The sequence below is a fragment of the Curcuma longa genome, chromosome 17 (assembly GCF_044706935.1).
Source record: "Curcuma longa cultivar G26 ecotype Majalengka, Jawa Barat chromosome 17, ITB_CL_G26_1.1, whole genome shotgun sequence".
Lineage (NCBI taxonomy): Eukaryota > Viridiplantae > Streptophyta > Magnoliopsida > Zingiberales > Zingiberaceae > Curcuma > Curcuma longa.
The window spans coordinates 1,670,434-1,689,554 of record NC_133877.1 but is presented as its reverse complement, the minus strand read 5'-3'; the positions used below and the strand labels follow the sequence as shown (position 1 = coordinate 1,689,554).

General features: G+C 33.6%; 1 protein-coding gene across 5 annotated transcripts; it reads left to right on the top strand.

Moving 5' to 3' along the window:
* The first annotated feature begins 3,353 nt into the window (after nt 1-3,353).
* On the top strand, nt 3,354-18,739 carry LOC141848717 (SAC3 family protein A). Of its 5 annotated transcripts, XM_074736762.1 has the most exons (16): nt 3,354-3,477; nt 3,710-3,743; nt 3,867-3,952; nt 5,930-5,994; nt 7,457-8,299; nt 10,692-11,120; nt 11,364-11,462; nt 12,368-12,453; nt 12,623-12,788; nt 13,616-14,116; nt 14,260-14,400; nt 14,687-14,746; nt 15,399-15,529; nt 16,415-16,548; nt 16,618-16,847; nt 18,226-18,739. In XM_074736762.1, the coding sequence occupies exons 4-16, from the start codon at nt 5,941-5,943 to the stop codon at nt 18,322-18,324; spliced, it is 2,973 nt and encodes a 990-aa protein (XP_074592863.1). In that variant the 5' UTR covers nt 3,354-3,477; nt 3,710-3,743; nt 3,867-3,952; nt 5,930-5,940; the 3' UTR covers nt 18,325-18,739. The 5 variants fall into 5 exon arrangements, with proteins under 5 accessions (XP_074592863.1, XP_074592862.1, XP_074592861.1 ...); XM_074736761.1 differs by having other exon boundaries at nt 3,354-3,743; nt 3,894-3,952; XM_074736760.1 differs by having other exon boundaries at nt 3,354-3,743.
* The last annotated feature ends 382 nt before the right edge of the window (nt 18,740-19,121 follow it).

Here is a 19,121-nt window from a genome sequence, read left to right as displayed (position 1 = left end):
GCATATTTAACTTATTTAACTTGTTCAAAAATATTTACGTTATAGTAGTTATAGCTTCATAGTCACTATAACTTTGGATTCAATCATGTTCATCTACTATCTATGTTATTATATTTATGAAATCGTAATCGCTATTAAACGAATTCGATTTACTCGTCTAATATTCACGTTGTACACAATTATGAAATAGTAACTACTATATAATGTGTCCAATCGAGTCAGAAATTAAATAGAGAATATTAAAACTACAGAAAAATATGGAACTATGGATAAATGTGCATTATTGAACAGCAAAATAGGTTATCCTTTAAAAAATCAAAGTATAATGTCACTTTGATGATTTAGAAATAGGATGTCCTTTTGATTTTTTATTTTTTTTAATGCCACAATGAGCATTTTATTGAATCATTGCCATCAGATGAAAATTTAATGACAATTTAATTAGGATTATAAATGAATTGAACGTTTATAAACAAATTTAATATTAATTAAATAAAATAAACTTAAATAATTTATTAAATTAAATAAATAAATTTGAATATATATGTGTTCAACTCCTTAATATTTATAAACAATGTTCATATATGAATCATGTTGATCAATAAAACTCTTATCATCTAATTATCATTATTTAATAAAAGCATCATTAAATTAACATTGCATCCAAAAAAAATATAATTATCGGTGAAATAAAAGGAAATTTATTACCATTGTAGCTAATTCCGGGTCTAGTATAAGTAATTTTATTAGATCCACCTCTAATATTCGTATATGAAAATTACCATGCCTGATTACTCATTTATTTAATTTGGTTCAAACAAATTTCTTTTATACCATATCCGAATCAATATCAGATCCTCTATCAGATTCAGAGGAAATTGTCATCTCGACTCATCACTACTAATCGATTTCACAAACATAAGATGAGTGCAATGAATTGGATCTTGCTATATCCTTGTATAATTCATTCAATTCCTAAGCAATTAATGATGCGAACAAAAAGTTAAGAAAGTTTGTGAGGAATAAAGCATACTTTGAAAATTGTATTTATAAAAGTAAATTAGAAAGAAAATAACTACTTTGACGTTATGTTTTCTTCACACATCGTTTTGAAGTAAATAATAAAAATTATTTCGACCCTTATATAATTCATTCAATTCCTTAATAGTAGATTCAATTAATATATCAATTGCGATAATTAAGCAACATTTAAAGTCTTAATCGTGATCAATTATAAAATTCTAATTTGTATTCACAAATATATATAACTTTAACATTACAATATATAATTAGCTGACAAAAAACTCTTTTATTTTAATAATTAATAATTATATTTTTAATTACAAAGTTAACTTTATGTTTAAAAACCAGAAGATGATAACTTCCAACAAAGTGATAATAATAATAATAATAATTTCTGTAAGATTTCTATCTCTTTTTTGGACAGAGAATTTTTTAGATAAAAAATTAATATTCGATTAAATATTTTGTGCTAGGAATATCAAGTATTCGTGAGTTATTTAAACAGATTAATACGTACCCTTTTTTGTTTTGTATCATATTATTTCATTATTTCTTCCCAAGAAAATATTGCTCATCATTATGCTTCGAATATAAATATGCAATATGAACATTTAGAAAATGGACTTGAAATCCTTCAGACTGGGAATTTACAAAAATCTAAATTTTAAAATCATTTTTTTAGTAAATAACATAATTTTCTCCAAAAATATGACAGTATAAAATGATTAGTGTTAATGTATATATATCTCACAAATTAAAATTTAACATTTTAGCTCAACTAGTTCGTCCCTTACCTTTCTTCATGTATTGCAACTATAAATACCGATATGTTACTATAAAGAGATGAGTTACTACCATATTAGTAGATCGATCGATCCTCAAAATCCAAAAATGTTGAGCGGAAATCACCAAGTGCAAACGAAGATCGACGATACAAAAGATAGAGGACAAAGATGCTCTATACATTAGCTTTTCCAAGATAAGGAATAGAGTATATGCAAAGGCGAATTATCTCTCCACTCTTTGTGCTATTGACGTAGTAGTATTGCTTTCGGAGCATAACTGAGTTGGTTACGATGGAGCAGACTTGCAGAAGAGGACAAGGGTTCGAATCTCGATGAAGCCAGGCAATACCCCCCTCCATCGTGACTAACTACAGTTTCTCGATTTATCTCCTCACTGATGGTCGTGGGGTCGACCGTCTGAGGTCGCTGGGGTAGCGAATTTCACCTTTTGCAGAAGATATGGTGTAGTATTGATTTACTCCTCTACCGGTCGGCCTCACTCCTTTGACAACCCTACGGTAGAGTCAATCGTCGATCGATTCCTTTGCAACATGGGCTTTTTAATCTCCCCCAACTCGTCTAGTTATGGTCAATAGCACCACAAAAGGATGATCCAAAACTCGAACCATAGCCTCCTAAAGGTGAGTCACTATGTTGAGGGTCAAAAGCACGAGAAGGTTGAGTTCGAGGAGCGACTTAGTACGGACACTCAAGGGCTCGAGTTGGTCCAAGACCTGAAAGATGAAGTGGATCTTGAGGCGCTCGAGTTACTTGAGCAATCACTATGGTCTATGGATGCTCAAGGCTCAAGTTGACACACGAGTCAAGTATTTAATGTCGTCTCTTTTCAGGTGTTCGAGTTCTACCATGGCAATACCTCTAGACCCGATTCACTAAGTCCACGACATGAGTATAAGTCATACGACTTGATCATATCATTGTCTGCAACGCGCAATCAACGAATAGGTCTTACGATTTTTTTTTTATCGATAGCAATATTTATAACTACCGTTTCATTAGAATTGTTAGATTTACAATATACGGTTTAAAAACTTTTTATAATGTTGAATTGTAAGATGTGAATGTTTAAAAACAATATAATTTATAACGAAATTCATAAACAAACAAACAATCAATGCATAGTTGTATGTTTATAAATATCATACGATTAATTTTATAATTAACCAATTACTCCTATCAATTAAAAAAAATTATATATTTTTTCTCATCAACTTATTCCTCATATTCCATTTTCTAAATAAATTTTAAATTAAATCCATCTGGACATCTGTATTAATTTTTAATATATATATAAAAATATAAAATCCACTACATATTATATTAATATTAATATTTTATTATTCTATCTTTATTTTTATTTTATATTAAATAAATAAATATCTTCGAAGAATTAAACGTTAGACGAGAGTGTTTTCTCTTAATTACATTAATTGTTCTAAATTACCTTTTCAAATACGAGGGCAAACTTGAAATTAAATCGCCGACTCCCTCCTTCAGATCGCGACATCGCGCTCGGTACCGTGCCCTACCCCCCTTCCCAGACCCGCGAAAGCTTGGTGCGGCGCCGACGACGGGGTGTGGACAGGGCGTGGTGCTTTCCTCTTTCCTGGTCGGTTCCGGAATCCTCAGACTTGTTCGACGCCGGCGGGTAAGGCTTCCACCACGGAGGCACCGTGGGAGGTTCTTTGCTCTCCCGCCCCAATTCTCTGATTTTGCAGGCGCCGAAGCAGACGAGGCTTTGGTGGGGCAAGCCAAACAGCGGCAGAAGGAGGATCACATGCTCAACTCTTAAAACACGAGATCTCTTGTGTTTCTCTCCGTTTCTAAAAAAATTTGCTAGGGTTTCTCTGATCACATCTGTAATTTTTTTTATTTTCCAGTGGAGCATATCTGTTGCGTTTCGCGAGCAGCTCGGTAATTTTGTTTATTGTTTAGTATTATTTTTTTTACAGTAGCATATGCACATCTTATGTTTCCCTCTATCTAAATGCTTTTGCTTATCCTGTTTATCTCGTGTTTCTCTTTGCTATTATGCAGATATCATATACAGGCAGTTTTCTGCAGGTTAGTTTCGGTGAGGTTGAATTGAAGGTGTGCTTGGAGCTAAAGGTTCTTGAGTTGAGGTTGTTCGTTCTCACATCCTTGTCACTGTTGATTCTGAATTATTATTATTTCTTTTGTTTAGTGATCATTCATCCTCATGGTCAAGATGGTTTTAAATACTTAAGTTTCAGTCATAGTCGCTCTAAACTGTCATGGCATAAAGAAGTTGTAGGATTCATCTGAAGGGAAAATTTTCATTGGATTTTCAGAGAAGTTATGCACACCATTCACCTCTAATAAATTCAAAGGTGTCAAAAAAGCTAATGTTAAATATTTGTTTTTCTTTTTCAATTTTCAAATTGTATTGTTGTGGAAATGAAAATTAAAAATAGAAAAATTTCAATGAATGAACAAAACCAAATGTTTGGAATTTTTAATATATATGCCAACTGTTTTCTTTTCTATAGTCACATCCATTTTCCTTTTTAGCATTAATTCAGTGCTTTTATACCTCCATTTAATGTTTATAGACCAAAAATTGCGACCTAGTCCTAATTTATGAACCTTGTTCAACCACTAGCATGAGGGTTAATCCATGGGCATTCTTTCAAACCTTATTGTGGAAAATCTCCAGCTACAACAATGTTCACATTTGATGGTACACATGGGAGAATGAGAAAGAGTAGGAAACTCAACTAATTCACTTTATCTAGGTAGTTTATATGCCACAGGACTTTAGATCATTGCTACTTTGACTGTTGCACTCGCTATGCCACTTTTCGATCACATGACATTATGGAAACACTAAGTTTTCATGTGAGGGTTCAATTTTGTGGCATGGAACACTATTGGTTTTGGGTGGAGGTTGTTTCATTAGGATATGAAGTCTTTAAAATACATCATTTATTTTCCCCAAAAGCTATTTTTTTTAGGCTGTGTTTGCAGGGTGGTAAAATGCTGGGGAGAGAAGAGAATGAGTGTAAAGAAGTATGCAGGGGGAGGCCAAAAAATTAATCCCCCATCCCCCATGTGTTTTCTCGAGGGAAAGAAATTTGGCTAGGATTTCCATCTCCTTGGAGGGAAAGAAAGAGGGAAGAATTCTTTATTTTGTGGAACTGTTTTTTTTTTTTTAAAAAAACACACAAACTACAAAAAATCAGATTATTTTTTTTTTTTAAAATAGGAGGCATCAAAATAACTCCCTTTCCGCCTTTGAGATTTGTTTTGGGAGAAAATGTCATCGTTTGCAGGATTGGCCCTAACTCCATGGCTTTTTTTTGCCCATGGGGACAAATTTGTTTTGGGATATAGTGTTAGTTCTATTGCATGATTTAGTGTTTACCTTTAGTTTTTGTTGGAAAACAAGGATTAAACCTCAATAATCTTTATCTAGCTAATTTAATGGAAAGGTTTTGAATATACTACTTTGCTTGGCATGACATTTCAAACCATGAAACAAATACTGCTGCTGATTTGCAAGAACTGTATATTCTTAGAAAGTTAGTTTTTGGGTTAATTAATCAATTACTGATGCTATACACATCATATACCTCATTAGACATCATTGGATTCATCTTGATTGATAGAAAATATAAAAAATAGGTGGATTTTGCTGACTCTTGGTTATTAATCTAATTTTCAGTCCAGTCTCAATTTCTTCCTCACTTTTGTCAGTGAACTGAAAATGATGAAAAAGATTTCAGTTGTAAATAGCAATAAAACTGATCTCCCATTGTTCTTTCTGAGTATTTTTTTTCATTTTCCTTTATATTTTGTATCTCTTATTTGCATGAATTGAGGAGTGCTGACAGCGAAGAACAAATACATCCTTGTTTTACTTTTCCATTTTTTCCTCCTACTTAGTTTCATTTATTCTAGTCAGTTTGTCTCCTTCTGTCTACCTTGTTTCCTTTTGCTTTTGGTTTTGTTAATATGGAGTTGCCTTATTGATTTTTTTTGGCCTTGAAAGGCTCTTTCTGAGGTGTGGATAATTAAGTTTCTTTTTCTTTTCCATCTTTTAGTTGTTTGAATCCAAGTGTTTGCTGATCCAATGTCAGATTCTGGTGGGATGACAAGTCAGGGTGCTGAGCCCATCACCACAGTTGATTTGAAATCCACTGAGGTATATATACATTTGTGATATCTAGTTATATACGGGAGAATAGAAATACTAGTTATTTATTTTGTGATATCTAGTTATCAATAGCTAGTTATTTATTTTGTGATATCCAATAGCAACCGTATGTGTCTGTTAAATCAAACTTTAATACCTAGGCAATCTATTATAAGCTAACAATGCTATATTGAGCATTCAATTATTAATCTGAATTAGATGTGATGTAGGATTGGTTAAAAAACTCTTTTACCTAAGCTTATGTTTGCTTTTCTTGTTTCCTCATCACGGCAGCCTAAATGATTTATCCTGCTTTTCTGTATTGTTATAATTTGCAAGCCCTAAGTAGTTGCTGTTCTTGGCGTACCTTACTTATTTTTTGTTGAACATGTTTATTCATGTTCTAATTCATGATCATATGTGATGGTAATTCTATTGGCTTATCAATCTATATAAATTTGCAATTTGTTTTGTTACCTTTTGGCTAAAGTCTGAATTCTACTCTTTTCAGCAGTTGCTTTTACAAGTTATTTCATACTATTCCTTTAGAAGTATCTGCATACCGTTGCTAAAGATTTGAACTCGACTACATTGTCAATTGAATAATCAAAATTTCCTCTAATGAAGTTTGGCTTTATTATTTCATATGCATACATGATATTTCTTGCATATTTAATGCTTCTATAATAAATTTATCGTAAGCCCATTGGAACTTGACTACATTAAATTGTCAATTAAATAATCAAAACTTTCTTCAATGAAGTTTCCCTTTATTGTTTGATACATTTAATTGATATTTCTTGCATATTTAATGCTTACTTCTATAATAATTTTATTTTAGTCCCATTGGAGAAGTGGTGTCAATGGTCGTGCCTGTGTTGGGCATGATGCGGGCTTGAGTGCTTATTTTTTCATGTCGGGTGAACCGTGTTGGCTCAAGCTTGCAAATCCAATAATTATAAAAAATAAAAAAGGAAAAAATCAAAAAATTATTTTTTTTAAAAATCAGATTTTTATATAAAATTTTGGTTATAAAAATCTTGATATTAAAGTTGTAATTTTATAAAATAGTATTTAATATTTATAATATTATGATTAATATATAAATAAAACATGAAGCTGAATTCAAACTGTGGATGTTGGGTATGACTTGCCCTGTGTGCTGCAATCTCGGTGCTTGGTTTAAACCACTTGGTGTGCTGAGTCAGACACGACTTGACTCTGGTCAACATGAGACATACCGAGCATGGCCCAATCTGTTCTGTGACTCATTTAACACTTTTACATGTGAGAGGGTACTCATAATCTGAATATTAATAACTCATTTTGTATATAAATTTCTTGCCTTTCTCATGTTATGGTAAGGTTATACACGTTATAGTGTTTTGAAGTTTTACACAACATGATTGTATTTTTTGAACAATTCCACCTTTTATTGGATAGTTGATTCTTTGCCAACATTTATTTCCAGATACAGGCTGTGGATGGGGCACAAACACTTGGGTATTCATCATCACATCCTGCTGCTCAATCTTGGTCCTCATCAACTGGGGAGCAGAGTGTGCCGAATTCTAGCTATTATTATGATCCACAAAGTCAGGTCTCTGTGTCAGGAGAAGCCCAAGGAATGACATTAACATCTCATGCATCTACCTCATCAAATCAAGTTGGAGTGAATTCTACACAACCATACTCGGGTTATGCACCTTACTCAAGTTCTACCATACCATATGACTATAATGCAGTGGGATTCCAGAACTACTATTATAGCAATCATCCACTGGGAAATGATTCTACGACTCAGCAAGTTGAAGGAGATCAAAATCCAGGTGCTGCATATCAGCCTCTTAGCGCATTTCCGAATTCAGGGTCTTATGTTGCTCCTACTAGTTATTTAGGCACTTATTACAATGCTGGTGATAATCAGACCGGGACAGGGTATGAAAACAACAGCTACAATTATCAGACTGGCTTGTGGAATGATGCAAACTATCATAACTACCCTCAGCATCTTTATCCAAGTTACACAACTTCAGCAACAACTGTGGTACAGAGTTCTACAACTGCATCGACGAATTCTCTTTATTATCAGCAACAATATAACAAGTGGCCTTATTATTACAACCAAGCTATGCCTGCTGTTAATGGGATAGCAGGGACTGATAACTCACATGCTGCCACCAGTCTTCAGTCTGCTGGATACTCAGCTGTTGGTGTTGGTGCTGGTTATCCATATTCCAGTAACCAGCCACCTCCACCTGGCACAACATCACGGAGAGAAGATTCCAAGCCACCTGGTGTATCTTCTTTTCAGGTATGTACTCTTTAGAGCCATTCTTTGTGAAGGCATGTCTCACCCTAATTTCTAAATATCTGAGGTGTTATGAACAAGGATTTGTATGTGCAATTTCTAAAAGAACCATAGTATGATGAATTATAACAGATTAACATTTGTTCAGGGCATGATAATATACTCGAGCATTGTCTTTTAATACCAAGACTGTTTTAGTTTCACATTGTAATCGATGTAGTTTAAGATACTTGTCCCTACCTTCTATCTCACGATGCCTTTCAACATGCGGCTATGTAAGTGTGTTATTCTTATCACTTACACTGGATGATACCATCAATATACTATTATTTTAGTATCACTAGCTCTAACATAATTTGGTTCTAGTTAGGCTTTTGGCCAAAATCAATGCGCACTGCAAACTTATAACTTGTGCTTAACTGAACCCATTATCCAGATGATGTTGCCCAAATGCACAATACCCAAAATTACATTTCACTTTCACTTATGTAATCTCTCATGCTTGCCTCCATGTTTTCAATGCCGTTGATACTTCTTATTGTAGAGTCCTCCTTGCAGTCTTTTGGTCCCTCGGATGCACCAAACTCTTGAAGTTTGCTTCATGTTATCCTTTGCCTCACTTCCAGTTCATCTCATTACAGGATGCCTTAGAGTTCACTTGCTAGGCCTTCGGTCTTTTAGATGCACCAAGCTCTCCAAGTTTGCTCAACGTCGTCCTTCACCTCACCCTTTAGTTCACCTCGTTACAAGCCTCCAAGTCATCGAACTAGCAGACTCTCTATGCTCTTGTTTCCAAATTCATCTCATTACATGATGTCTTGGAATCCACTTTCTAGGCCTTCAGTTTCTTAGATGCACCAAGTTCTCCAAGTTTGTTCCATTCCATCCTTAGCCTCACCTTCAAGTTCACCTCGTTATGAGCTTCCAATCCTTCAAATTAGCAGTTGCTTTATGCTCATCATCCTAGAGTTCACCTCCAAGCTCCTCAAGCTTGTTTCATTCCATCCTTTGCCTTGCTTCACCTTGTTATGGATCCTTGGGCCATCAAGCACAAACGATTTCACGATCACATAAGACCGACTTGGCTCCGTCAAGTCAACACACTCCACGAGCTTCATGTGCCAAGTTCGTTCATGCTTGATATACACATTAAAAATGTAGATGACTTTGACTTAAATTCTTTGCCAAACACATCAAAACAATGGAATCAAGTCGACTACTTGGGAGCATCGTAACACCAATCCCATCTCACCTCAACTCCCATGTCATCTTAACTCTCAAGTCACTTCGAAGAGCTGAATAGAAATTTATGAAGGAAAAAACATTCTTGTATGTTCTTTAAACCAAAAATCACATAGTGATTTCTCCCTGAATGGGATAGAGGGATATCAAAAATTTGATACCAATCACCTTAAGGTGTGTAACCGAATTGGAATCTCTGATTCCACCTGTTGTGTTTTATTTTCTCCTTTTTTGTTTTCCTTTAGTGAGACTTATACCTCTCTTGTTTTTGTCTTCTTTTTCTATCCTCCTAGGAAAAACAGCCTAGGAACTAAGATGAGTGAATATGTTGTTGCCACCATAGTTTTGAAGATTTCTATCAAGATCTTAGGGCCTTATGGTCCAAATTCTAGACATGTAAATGCAATGATAACACAGCCTAGGAACTAAGCCGTGTAAATATGTTATTGCACCATAATTTTGAGGATCGCGATCAAGATCTTAGGACCTTATGCGCCTAATTCTAGATATGTTATAGATAACACAATGATAAATTGTAATTGTCAAATATTATTTTTGAAAAAATAAAATTCTAAGTTCTGACAATCCTGCAGTCCTAAGCTTAAACTCCAATCTTGTTATGCTTTCACTATTCCTGGAGGATATTGTTACTGATTACCTTGCTAATATATAGCTATACTACCTATAAGTGTGCTACTTCTCATATAGATATTATAGTTTCCACTTGGTTCTTGAAACTATTTAAATAAAGTTGACTAACTTGTATGCACTGATGGAAAAATGATCCTGAACTTTAATACTAAGATGAACTTAGGGTTTCTTTTGCTTCTGGAAAAATTGAAGTTAAATCATCAATAAGGAGTAAGGACACGGATAAAGTTTGCTTTGGATGTGAAAACTGAGTATTCTTTTAGTTTGTGGCAAGATGAATTACTATGTTAAATCATATTGTTGTGAGTTATATGATCATCAAAAAGTTTATCTTCTACGTTCTATATTTTGTTTTCATTTGGTTTATGGAATATGTTAGTGAATCATTTGTATGCATCTAATGTTGAGTATCTTCTATCTAATTTTTTTTTCTAGTAGCTTATAGAAGTTTCTATTGCATTAGTAGTTTGAAAATATTTCTTATTTTTATTCATGCTGTTAGGAAGTTGCTACACCATATAACGTAAACAAAACTTGGGAAGCTGTTACTCCTGCGATGCAGACCCCCCCAGTTAATCAACAATCATACTTCACCAATCTATTGAAACCAGCTCCTCTTCCAAATGAGAACCATGATAATCAACCAAAGGTTATTTATTCACAAGCTCCCCACTTTCAACATTCTACTTCTAATCATGTTCCGGAGATATTTCAGACACCACAACAAACAGCCCCAACTACAGAGGTACGCCAGTTTTCTAAAGTGCAGATACCTACAAATCCTAGGATTGCTCCAAACGTGGGAGTTAGTTTGATGAAGACACAAAAGGAGAGTTCTGGTATCAATGCACCAACTAGACCAGCTTATGTTAGTGTCTCAATGCCAAAAGCTAGTGATAAATCTTCAGTAGAAGACCATGGGAAGACCAAGGTGATTGTTTTTTTTTCTCGTGCTGCCTATGTCTTTGTTTGGAGCAAGGAGGCATGTTAATGTTTTTTTTTCCTTCATGTTTCTTATTTTAAAAAAGACTGTTATATGTTGTAGATTGCTGTTTATTTACTGTAAGTTATATTACGTCGGCTTCCTAGTTGGCACAAAGTCTTTATTGCATTATTTATCTAATCCTAACATATTTTTTCACCATTTTTTGTCTGCTTTTGATTTATTTATTAGGGAACCTTCCCACCATCATTATGTGCTTACGTGGATAGGTCTTTTGCTCGTTGCAAGGATGATTCTCAAAGGTCTGCTAATGAAAACATATTGAAGCAGGTGAACCTTTGACTAAGACCAAAATTATTGTCTTTTTCTTTGATATGAATTTCCTTCATTCTATTTAAATCTTTTATGTTTCTTTTTCGAAATTGAGGTAGTTAATCTTCAGTTTATTGATTTTCTGCTCTGACACAGTTTATGTTGAGCAATTTATAGTTTGGTTTTGAAGACAATTACGAAACAAGGTTTTCCATAGAAATAATCATAGTCCACTGTGTAAAAAACTGGGAAATAAAATTTCTTTTACTTTTTTGAAATTAAATATCTACTCAATTGAAATTCTCTGGTACATTTGAATGAGCTTTTGTTGGATTCACTGTCAATTTTTTAAACAAATCTTGAATACCTCCGAATATTTCCTTTTTTTTCCCTTGCTTTTTTCCTAAAAATAGAAGATGGAAGTAAAGTGATACATAATGGAAACTCTTTCTATGAGATATTACATGCAATAAGATCAATTTGGTTGTATGCTTTACTATTTTAGTTAACAATAGAGTGTTGAGAAGCAAGTACACACTTAATAGTTAAGAATATGAAATTAGGCCCATTGGATGATACATCTCAATTGAAATTTGGCAAAAATTGAAATTCCACAAGTCAAATTATAAGTGAGAACATATTTAAAAATCAGTAGTCAACTAAAAAATTCCCTTAACTCAGGTGTTCTCAAAATCACAATCTTTAATCATGCAAGGTGGAATAATAATTGAGAAGATAATTCAACATAAATAAATCCAGGGAAAATTTCCAATTAACTTGGTTTTCAAGATTTTGATTTTATATCTATGTGATATTGATGATTTCATTTTCGTGGGTAGACAACTCCCTGATGCTTATTATGCAGGTGATGATGTTTAAGCTATTTTCTCATCAATTTGTTTTTTTCATTGATTTCTGCATAGGTGATTGCCAAAGCAACTGCCGATGGAACACTGTTTACTAAAGAATGGGATATTGAACCACTTTTCACATTGACAGTTGAGCAAAGGTATCCCACAATTTATGAATATTAGATATTGTCATGATTCTTCAAACAACTCATGAACCTAGACAATAAGTTAAACGGGATGATAAGCTTTCGTGCCATCTTTCCTAGTTGCCAATATTCAGTGCTCTGCATAACTCTAACGGCTTCTTGATGGTTTTACTTTTTGCAGTGATCAGCAGAGTGGCTCTCAATGGCCTATTACTAAACGGAGCCCTAGTAGGAGAAGAAGTCGATGGGAACCAGTTGCAGATGAGAACTTGAATGATAAACTCACATCTGTCGCTGACAATGCAACAAAAAATATCAGCTTGGGACAAGTTGAAGCAGCTGAAAAGGTAGTCTTCTACAGCAATTATCACAAAATGGTGGTACAATGTACAAACCTCTTGTAACTGTGGTCATCACCCACTGATGCAACAGGGAAGAACCTTCAGTTATCCCAATTTGTTTAGTCAGCATAAGCAGAGAGAACTCTAATTAAGCAAGACTCAAAACTATTGGGACCTACTGAAGCTTCACCAGTGTGAATAAAAATTCAATGATTAACAACATATCACAATAAAAATAGTAGATATCCTCAGGTTCTCTCTGATTGCAATACTCTCACTCTGTAACTAAACCAACCAAAAATAGTCGTGGCCATTGTTGGCCTGAACAAATCTGCTGTAGCTCATTACCTCTCCACCATATGCCTTAGCATAATTTTGATACAAGAATAGATAATTATCAGCACAAATCATGATTAATCCGCATGGAGAGGAAAAGGTCTCATCTCAGATGCCTTACTAGCGTTGTTGCTTGTGGTAGTTAAAAAGACACCAATCAAGCTTGTAGTTGTTGCTGACCACATGAATTACTGAAGATTGCTATTGGATACTGGATCACTTACATCATCCTTTTTTAAATCAATTAAAATTGATGATAAATCCACTTTAGGTTAAAATTAAATTTCAAGTTGATAGTTTTTTTATTTTTTATTTTATGAATTCCTTATGAAAACCTAATATCAACTCTATTTTTAACAACTTTTGGATATGCAAATTATTGTGAGTATTTATAGTCCTATTTTATATATATATATATATATATATATATATTTGTTATATGTTTCCATTTTATTTTTTTCTTGGTTTAATTTTGGTATTTGATTGACCATTTGCAGGTTGACATAAAAAACTCTAGAAGCAAGTCAGTTAATGGCTCTGTTGGTTTTAAGTTTCTTCCCTCTCAACAGCAATCTACTTTACCTAAATTTTCTCAGCGGGCTATGAAGAAGCCACGCTTTTCTCACACTTTGAGTGCAACTGAAAATGTGGATCATTCAAGTGATAGTGACAAAGAGCAAAACCTGACAAAGTATTATGCTAGTGCAATTGCTCTAGCTGATTCACCTGAGGAAAAGAAAAAGCGTGAAAACCGCGTTAAACGCTTTGAAAAGGGACATGGAAACCAAACTGACTCGAAAACTTCCAGGTCTAAAATTGCTGCTGGAAGTGGGACATACACAAGTAGAACCAGTGGTTTGCTAAAACCTACAAGTTATGAAAATGGTCAAAGCAAGGCCGTGGAGGACATTGATTGGGATTCTCTCACAGTCAAGGGGACTTGCCAGGAAATTGAGAAACACTATCTTCGTCTTACATCTGCACCTGAACCTTCCACTGTAATAATTGTTTGTTTCATTCTGTATAATTTATTTTCCTGACACAAAGATAGTTTTTCTTAGTGCCAGCATTATTGTCTCCAATATTTATGGACTTCCGCACATCTATTTTACTTTATAATGAGTTAGACATTACTTTTCAGGTAAGGCCAGAAGAAATATTGGAAAAAGCTCTACATATGGTTCAGACATCTCAAAAGAGTTATCTTTACAGATGTGATCAACTAAAATCCATTCGCCAAGATCTCACTGTACAAAGAATTCAGAATACACTTACTGTCAAGGTTTGTAAAGCTTTGATTGGGTGAATTAAGTATATCTTTGGAAACTATGGTTTGAACTGTACAAAAAAATTCAGAATACACTTACTGTCAAGGTTTGTAAAGCTTTGATTGGGTGAACTAAGTATATCTTTGGAAACTATTGTTTTCAAACCATTATTATTTTGGAACAAATAAAATAGTTAACAAGTTTTTTTGTCCATTCAGTAACCTAAGATTTTACCTTTTCTTCATTCTATCAGCCCAAAGGTCACACACTTAGTCTTCTTTTTTGAATTCTTTATTATAGGTGTATGAAACTCATGCTAGGTTGGCTCTGGAAGCTGGTGATTTGCCTGAGTACAATCAGGTTGTTTCCTTGCTTTCTTGGATGTTTATCAATGTTTTCTTGTTTGCCTCAGTTGAATTTTAGCTCCTTATCTTTTTATTCTTATTTGAGGGTAATAGCTGTTGTGCCTTATTCACATCTGGAGTATTGATGTTTTTTTTACCATAGTTCAAATGGATCTTGTTGCTAATTGATCATCCTGAGTAATTTGCAGGTTTCTCTTGCATCTGACAGAACCTACAAAATTTTTTTCCTTATATAAAGTGAGAAGCATGTTTCTTATAGAAAAAATTGGCATATAGCTATATCATCTACTCTTCTAAGCTGTTAATAAAGAGCTAGATCTTTTTGATGCTGCTTTGCAAATTATAGGCAAACAAGCTTGGGGTGAATTTTTTTTTATTATTTTTTGATATTTTGCTATTACGAATAATCTAAATGTTACTTTGTATCTGTAACTATATTAGCACATTATTCATTTTAGTGTGCATGAGTTTCACACACACTCATCATCCAATATGTTTTCCAGTATTGATGTTGATATTTCTATGGTTGTTGCTTCTATTCATAAAAAATGTGATGCGTTCTGTTACATCTTGTCATCAGGTTGCTTTAGTATCCATATTTCTTCAATTAATTGTGTTTAATGTATGTAAGCATGTGCCATTTGCAGTGCCAATCACAGTTGAAGAGGCTCTATGCTGAAGGTATCAAGGGATGTTATATGGAATTTTCTGCTTACAATTTGCTGTCAATTATCTTGCACTCCAATAACAAAAGAGAGTTATTATCATCAATGGCAAGGTATTTACAATGATTTTCTTGATTTTTATATAACTATTTCAGTTGTTTTTGTAATTTTTTTGCAACTACCATGTTTCCAAATTTCATGCATATAGTTTACTTTAATTTTAAAATCTAACAGAACATTTATCTTCTAACCTAGTGAACATGCACTCTTTTGTACCTAATTGGTATAGTTAAACTTCCTAATTGCAAGGTTTTAAAATGTGAATCCTGCAATAGCAGTCTAGGTTGTTGGTATCAAAATAATAGTAAAATATAGAAGAAAAACAAATTAAATTTATTTGAATATATATATATATATATATATATATATATATACAACATACACAATAATTGTATCCATAGTGTGAAAAAAGTTTACACTCACAAATAAACAATTTATAATTTATAAATAAGTATTAAAACATAACAACAATTAAATATTTTATATTTCACATTGAAACCAAGAAAAAACACAATAAAATACAAAATTCAATACTCCATAGTATAAATCTAAATTGCAAGAAAGCATATAGCTAACTTATAATTTGTGTCATACTATAATATCAAAATATTGATAAATATCGAATAAACCAAAAACTTATCAAAAATTCTATTTTTTCTCAGACCTTGCATAGATTTTAAGGGGGGAATTATTTGTATAGAAAACCCTGAATAGTTAGAATTAACATCATTTTAACGACGTAGACAATGATCCTACAATTCATGATGATGGTGTTCAAATTGCAATTAATGCTTGTGATATCATTATTTGTTTGTTAAACAAGCAGATAGTTTACTGGATTCAGGACAATAGTGCAATGGCTACTGCACATTTACTTATTTACACTTTTTTTATTCATTGTTTTTCTCTCTCTCATTTTCTTATTAATTTGTCTTCAGGCTATCAACTGACGCAAAAAATGATAAAGCTGTGAAACATGCTCTCTCAGTTCACTCTGCTGTTTCATCTGGGAATTATATCCTCTTTTTCAGACTCTACAAAGAAGCACCCAACTTAAACACTTTCTTCATGAGTATCTCCTCTCTCAGTTTAACTTCAGTGTTATTTGTTAACGATTAATTAAGGCAATTATTTGATATAGATATCTACATGGAGAAGATGAGATTTGAGGCGCTGAAATGCATGTGCAAGTCATATCGCCCAGTTGTCCCTGTTTCATATATTACTCGAGCCTTGAGCTTCTCAAAATCGACTCAAGGAGAAGAAATTCAGGATGCAAGCATCGATGGATTTGAAGAATGTGAGGAATGGTTAAGGGCACATGGAGCAATTCTCACTTCTAGCAATGCAGAGTTGCAGCTAGACACAAAGGTACCGTACAATTTCTAGTGTTCTTTCTTTAAACTGTGAAGATAGTTGAGATTCTCTAGAAGGAATATGAGGTTGGATGTGATTATTTACATACGTTAAGTAAAGTTTCTAATTCACTCATGGGAATATCCATAGCCCCTGCCTAGTGATAGGCCTGCCCACGGGCCAGGTCCTAACTGGACCCGACCCGGGCTCGTAACCGGGTCAATGGGCCGATTACCTGTTGACTCAGGTTACGGGCCTGAACCGTAATCGGCCTGTCAAGGTGCCGGGCTGATTAATTTGTTGGTACTAGTATTCGAATTCGGATCTCCCAGATAAACACTAAATATCCTAACCAACTAGACTACAGATATTATTTATATGTTTATTTTGTTATATTATTATTTTTAATAATTGGAAGAAGAGTAAATGGTGCACATTTGTTAATTAATTTATAATCGTTTGCCGACAAATGATTTCATATGTTAATTAATTATTTAATAACTAATTAATAATTTTCTTTTGCTATATGATTATTCTTAATAATCATGTTCCAACAACGTGCAAATGATTTTATGAATTTACAATTTTAAAATTTTTTAATATAATAATCTTGAACTGTGACGAACCGTAAACCAAACGGTGAGTCGGCGGTTTTGAACCGTGAACCGTAACTGTCTTGGACGGTTAAGGTTAAGGGTCAACCTACCAAGAATCGTCAAACCTACCAAGAATTGTCAAACCGTCGGTTCCGAACTATCGAACCGTTGGTTTCGAACTATGGTTGGATCTACTCAGTGAACTAGAGACAGTGCCCACTCATTATGCGGTAGCCATTGACCTAATTACTGGGGTACCTTATACTACCTATCTGAATTCTTAGCAACAGCAACAATCATGAAAATGCCCACAGTAATTTTTAATATATGGTAATACGATCAGTTTATAACTTATAAAAAGTAGAACTATCTTTTCTTCAACCAGAGTGGGACTATTTTTTGCCCTCTCAAGAGTGTTGAGTGTGCACCAGAATAACCATTCTTCCATCCTGACCTGTCATTAGTAGTTCCTAGTGTTTCCTGTCTTTTATCTGTAGCCAAATGAGTATCAAAATTTGTTTAAGCTGCATATTTCTTTGAACTTCTACAGGACATAAGGATTTTGGAACATTAGAAAACTAGATTAAATCCTTTCCATGCTTTTAAGCATGTACAAATAATTCAAAGTTGCTTCAGAATTAATTCTGAATAGTATTGATACATTTCCAATCTAAGAAAAAAATTGGAATCGCTAGAGTGGAATTTGTTCTATCACTGTGCGACATTTAGCTGAATGGTTCTTTAGGTAAAATGGCCACTTCATCAAATGTTTGGCTCACGACAATTTTTTGTTTTAGGCTTCCTCATCCACTCTTTACATGCCAGAAGTAGAGGATGCTGTTGCTCATGGAGATGCAAATCTTGCGGTTGATAATTTTCTTACTAGGACGTTGTGATCGTACCTGTAGACGTGTAACAATGATTTTGGATAATTTGATTGATCATGCTCATGTAAGGGAGCTACGTAGAGTAATAAATGGAGGTGAGGATGAAGATATAGCAATGTTTGCCTGTTTTTATCTGGCAACATTCTTGAAAACAGATTGGGTGAACTTTTGGCATAATCTCTCGATGAGAGGAAGTGTTCGTTGGGCAATTCTGATCCAATAGCTGGCCATTTTGTGTAATGGCTAGTTAAGAAGTGAGATCAGCACAAAATAATGAAGTTCTGTATGTGTAAAGATGTTCTGGGATTAACAGCTTGATTGAAGATGATGATGAAAGATCATATCAGTGTCATTCAAACTCGTAAGCATGTTAGGTAACTTCTATGTAAATTTAAAAATATCAAATGAAAATTATTAAATTCAAGTTCTTACAACATTTGCTACGCTTTTAAATAGCTATTTGTGTTTTGTTTCAATACATTACAGTTATATTTATCTCTGTAATTTATGTTCTGAGTCGGAAATTAGTTTGTATGGTAAAATGCAATGAATATCCTGCAAATTTATTTGTGCACTTGGTGAAAAATGTACGATGAATTGATGTAGAAATGGGAGTATAATATCTTTAGACGATGAATTTGTGAGTTATTCTGTTATTTTCACCATGCAAGCTAATTTGGACAGAATATAACTCATATTTCATGCCAAGTTGATTTCTTGATTTCTGAGTGAGTTCTTTTTGGTGGAATGTGGGGAGCTTTGTGCACCTTCTAAACATGCTAACTATTTTGTAAAAAGAAAATCAA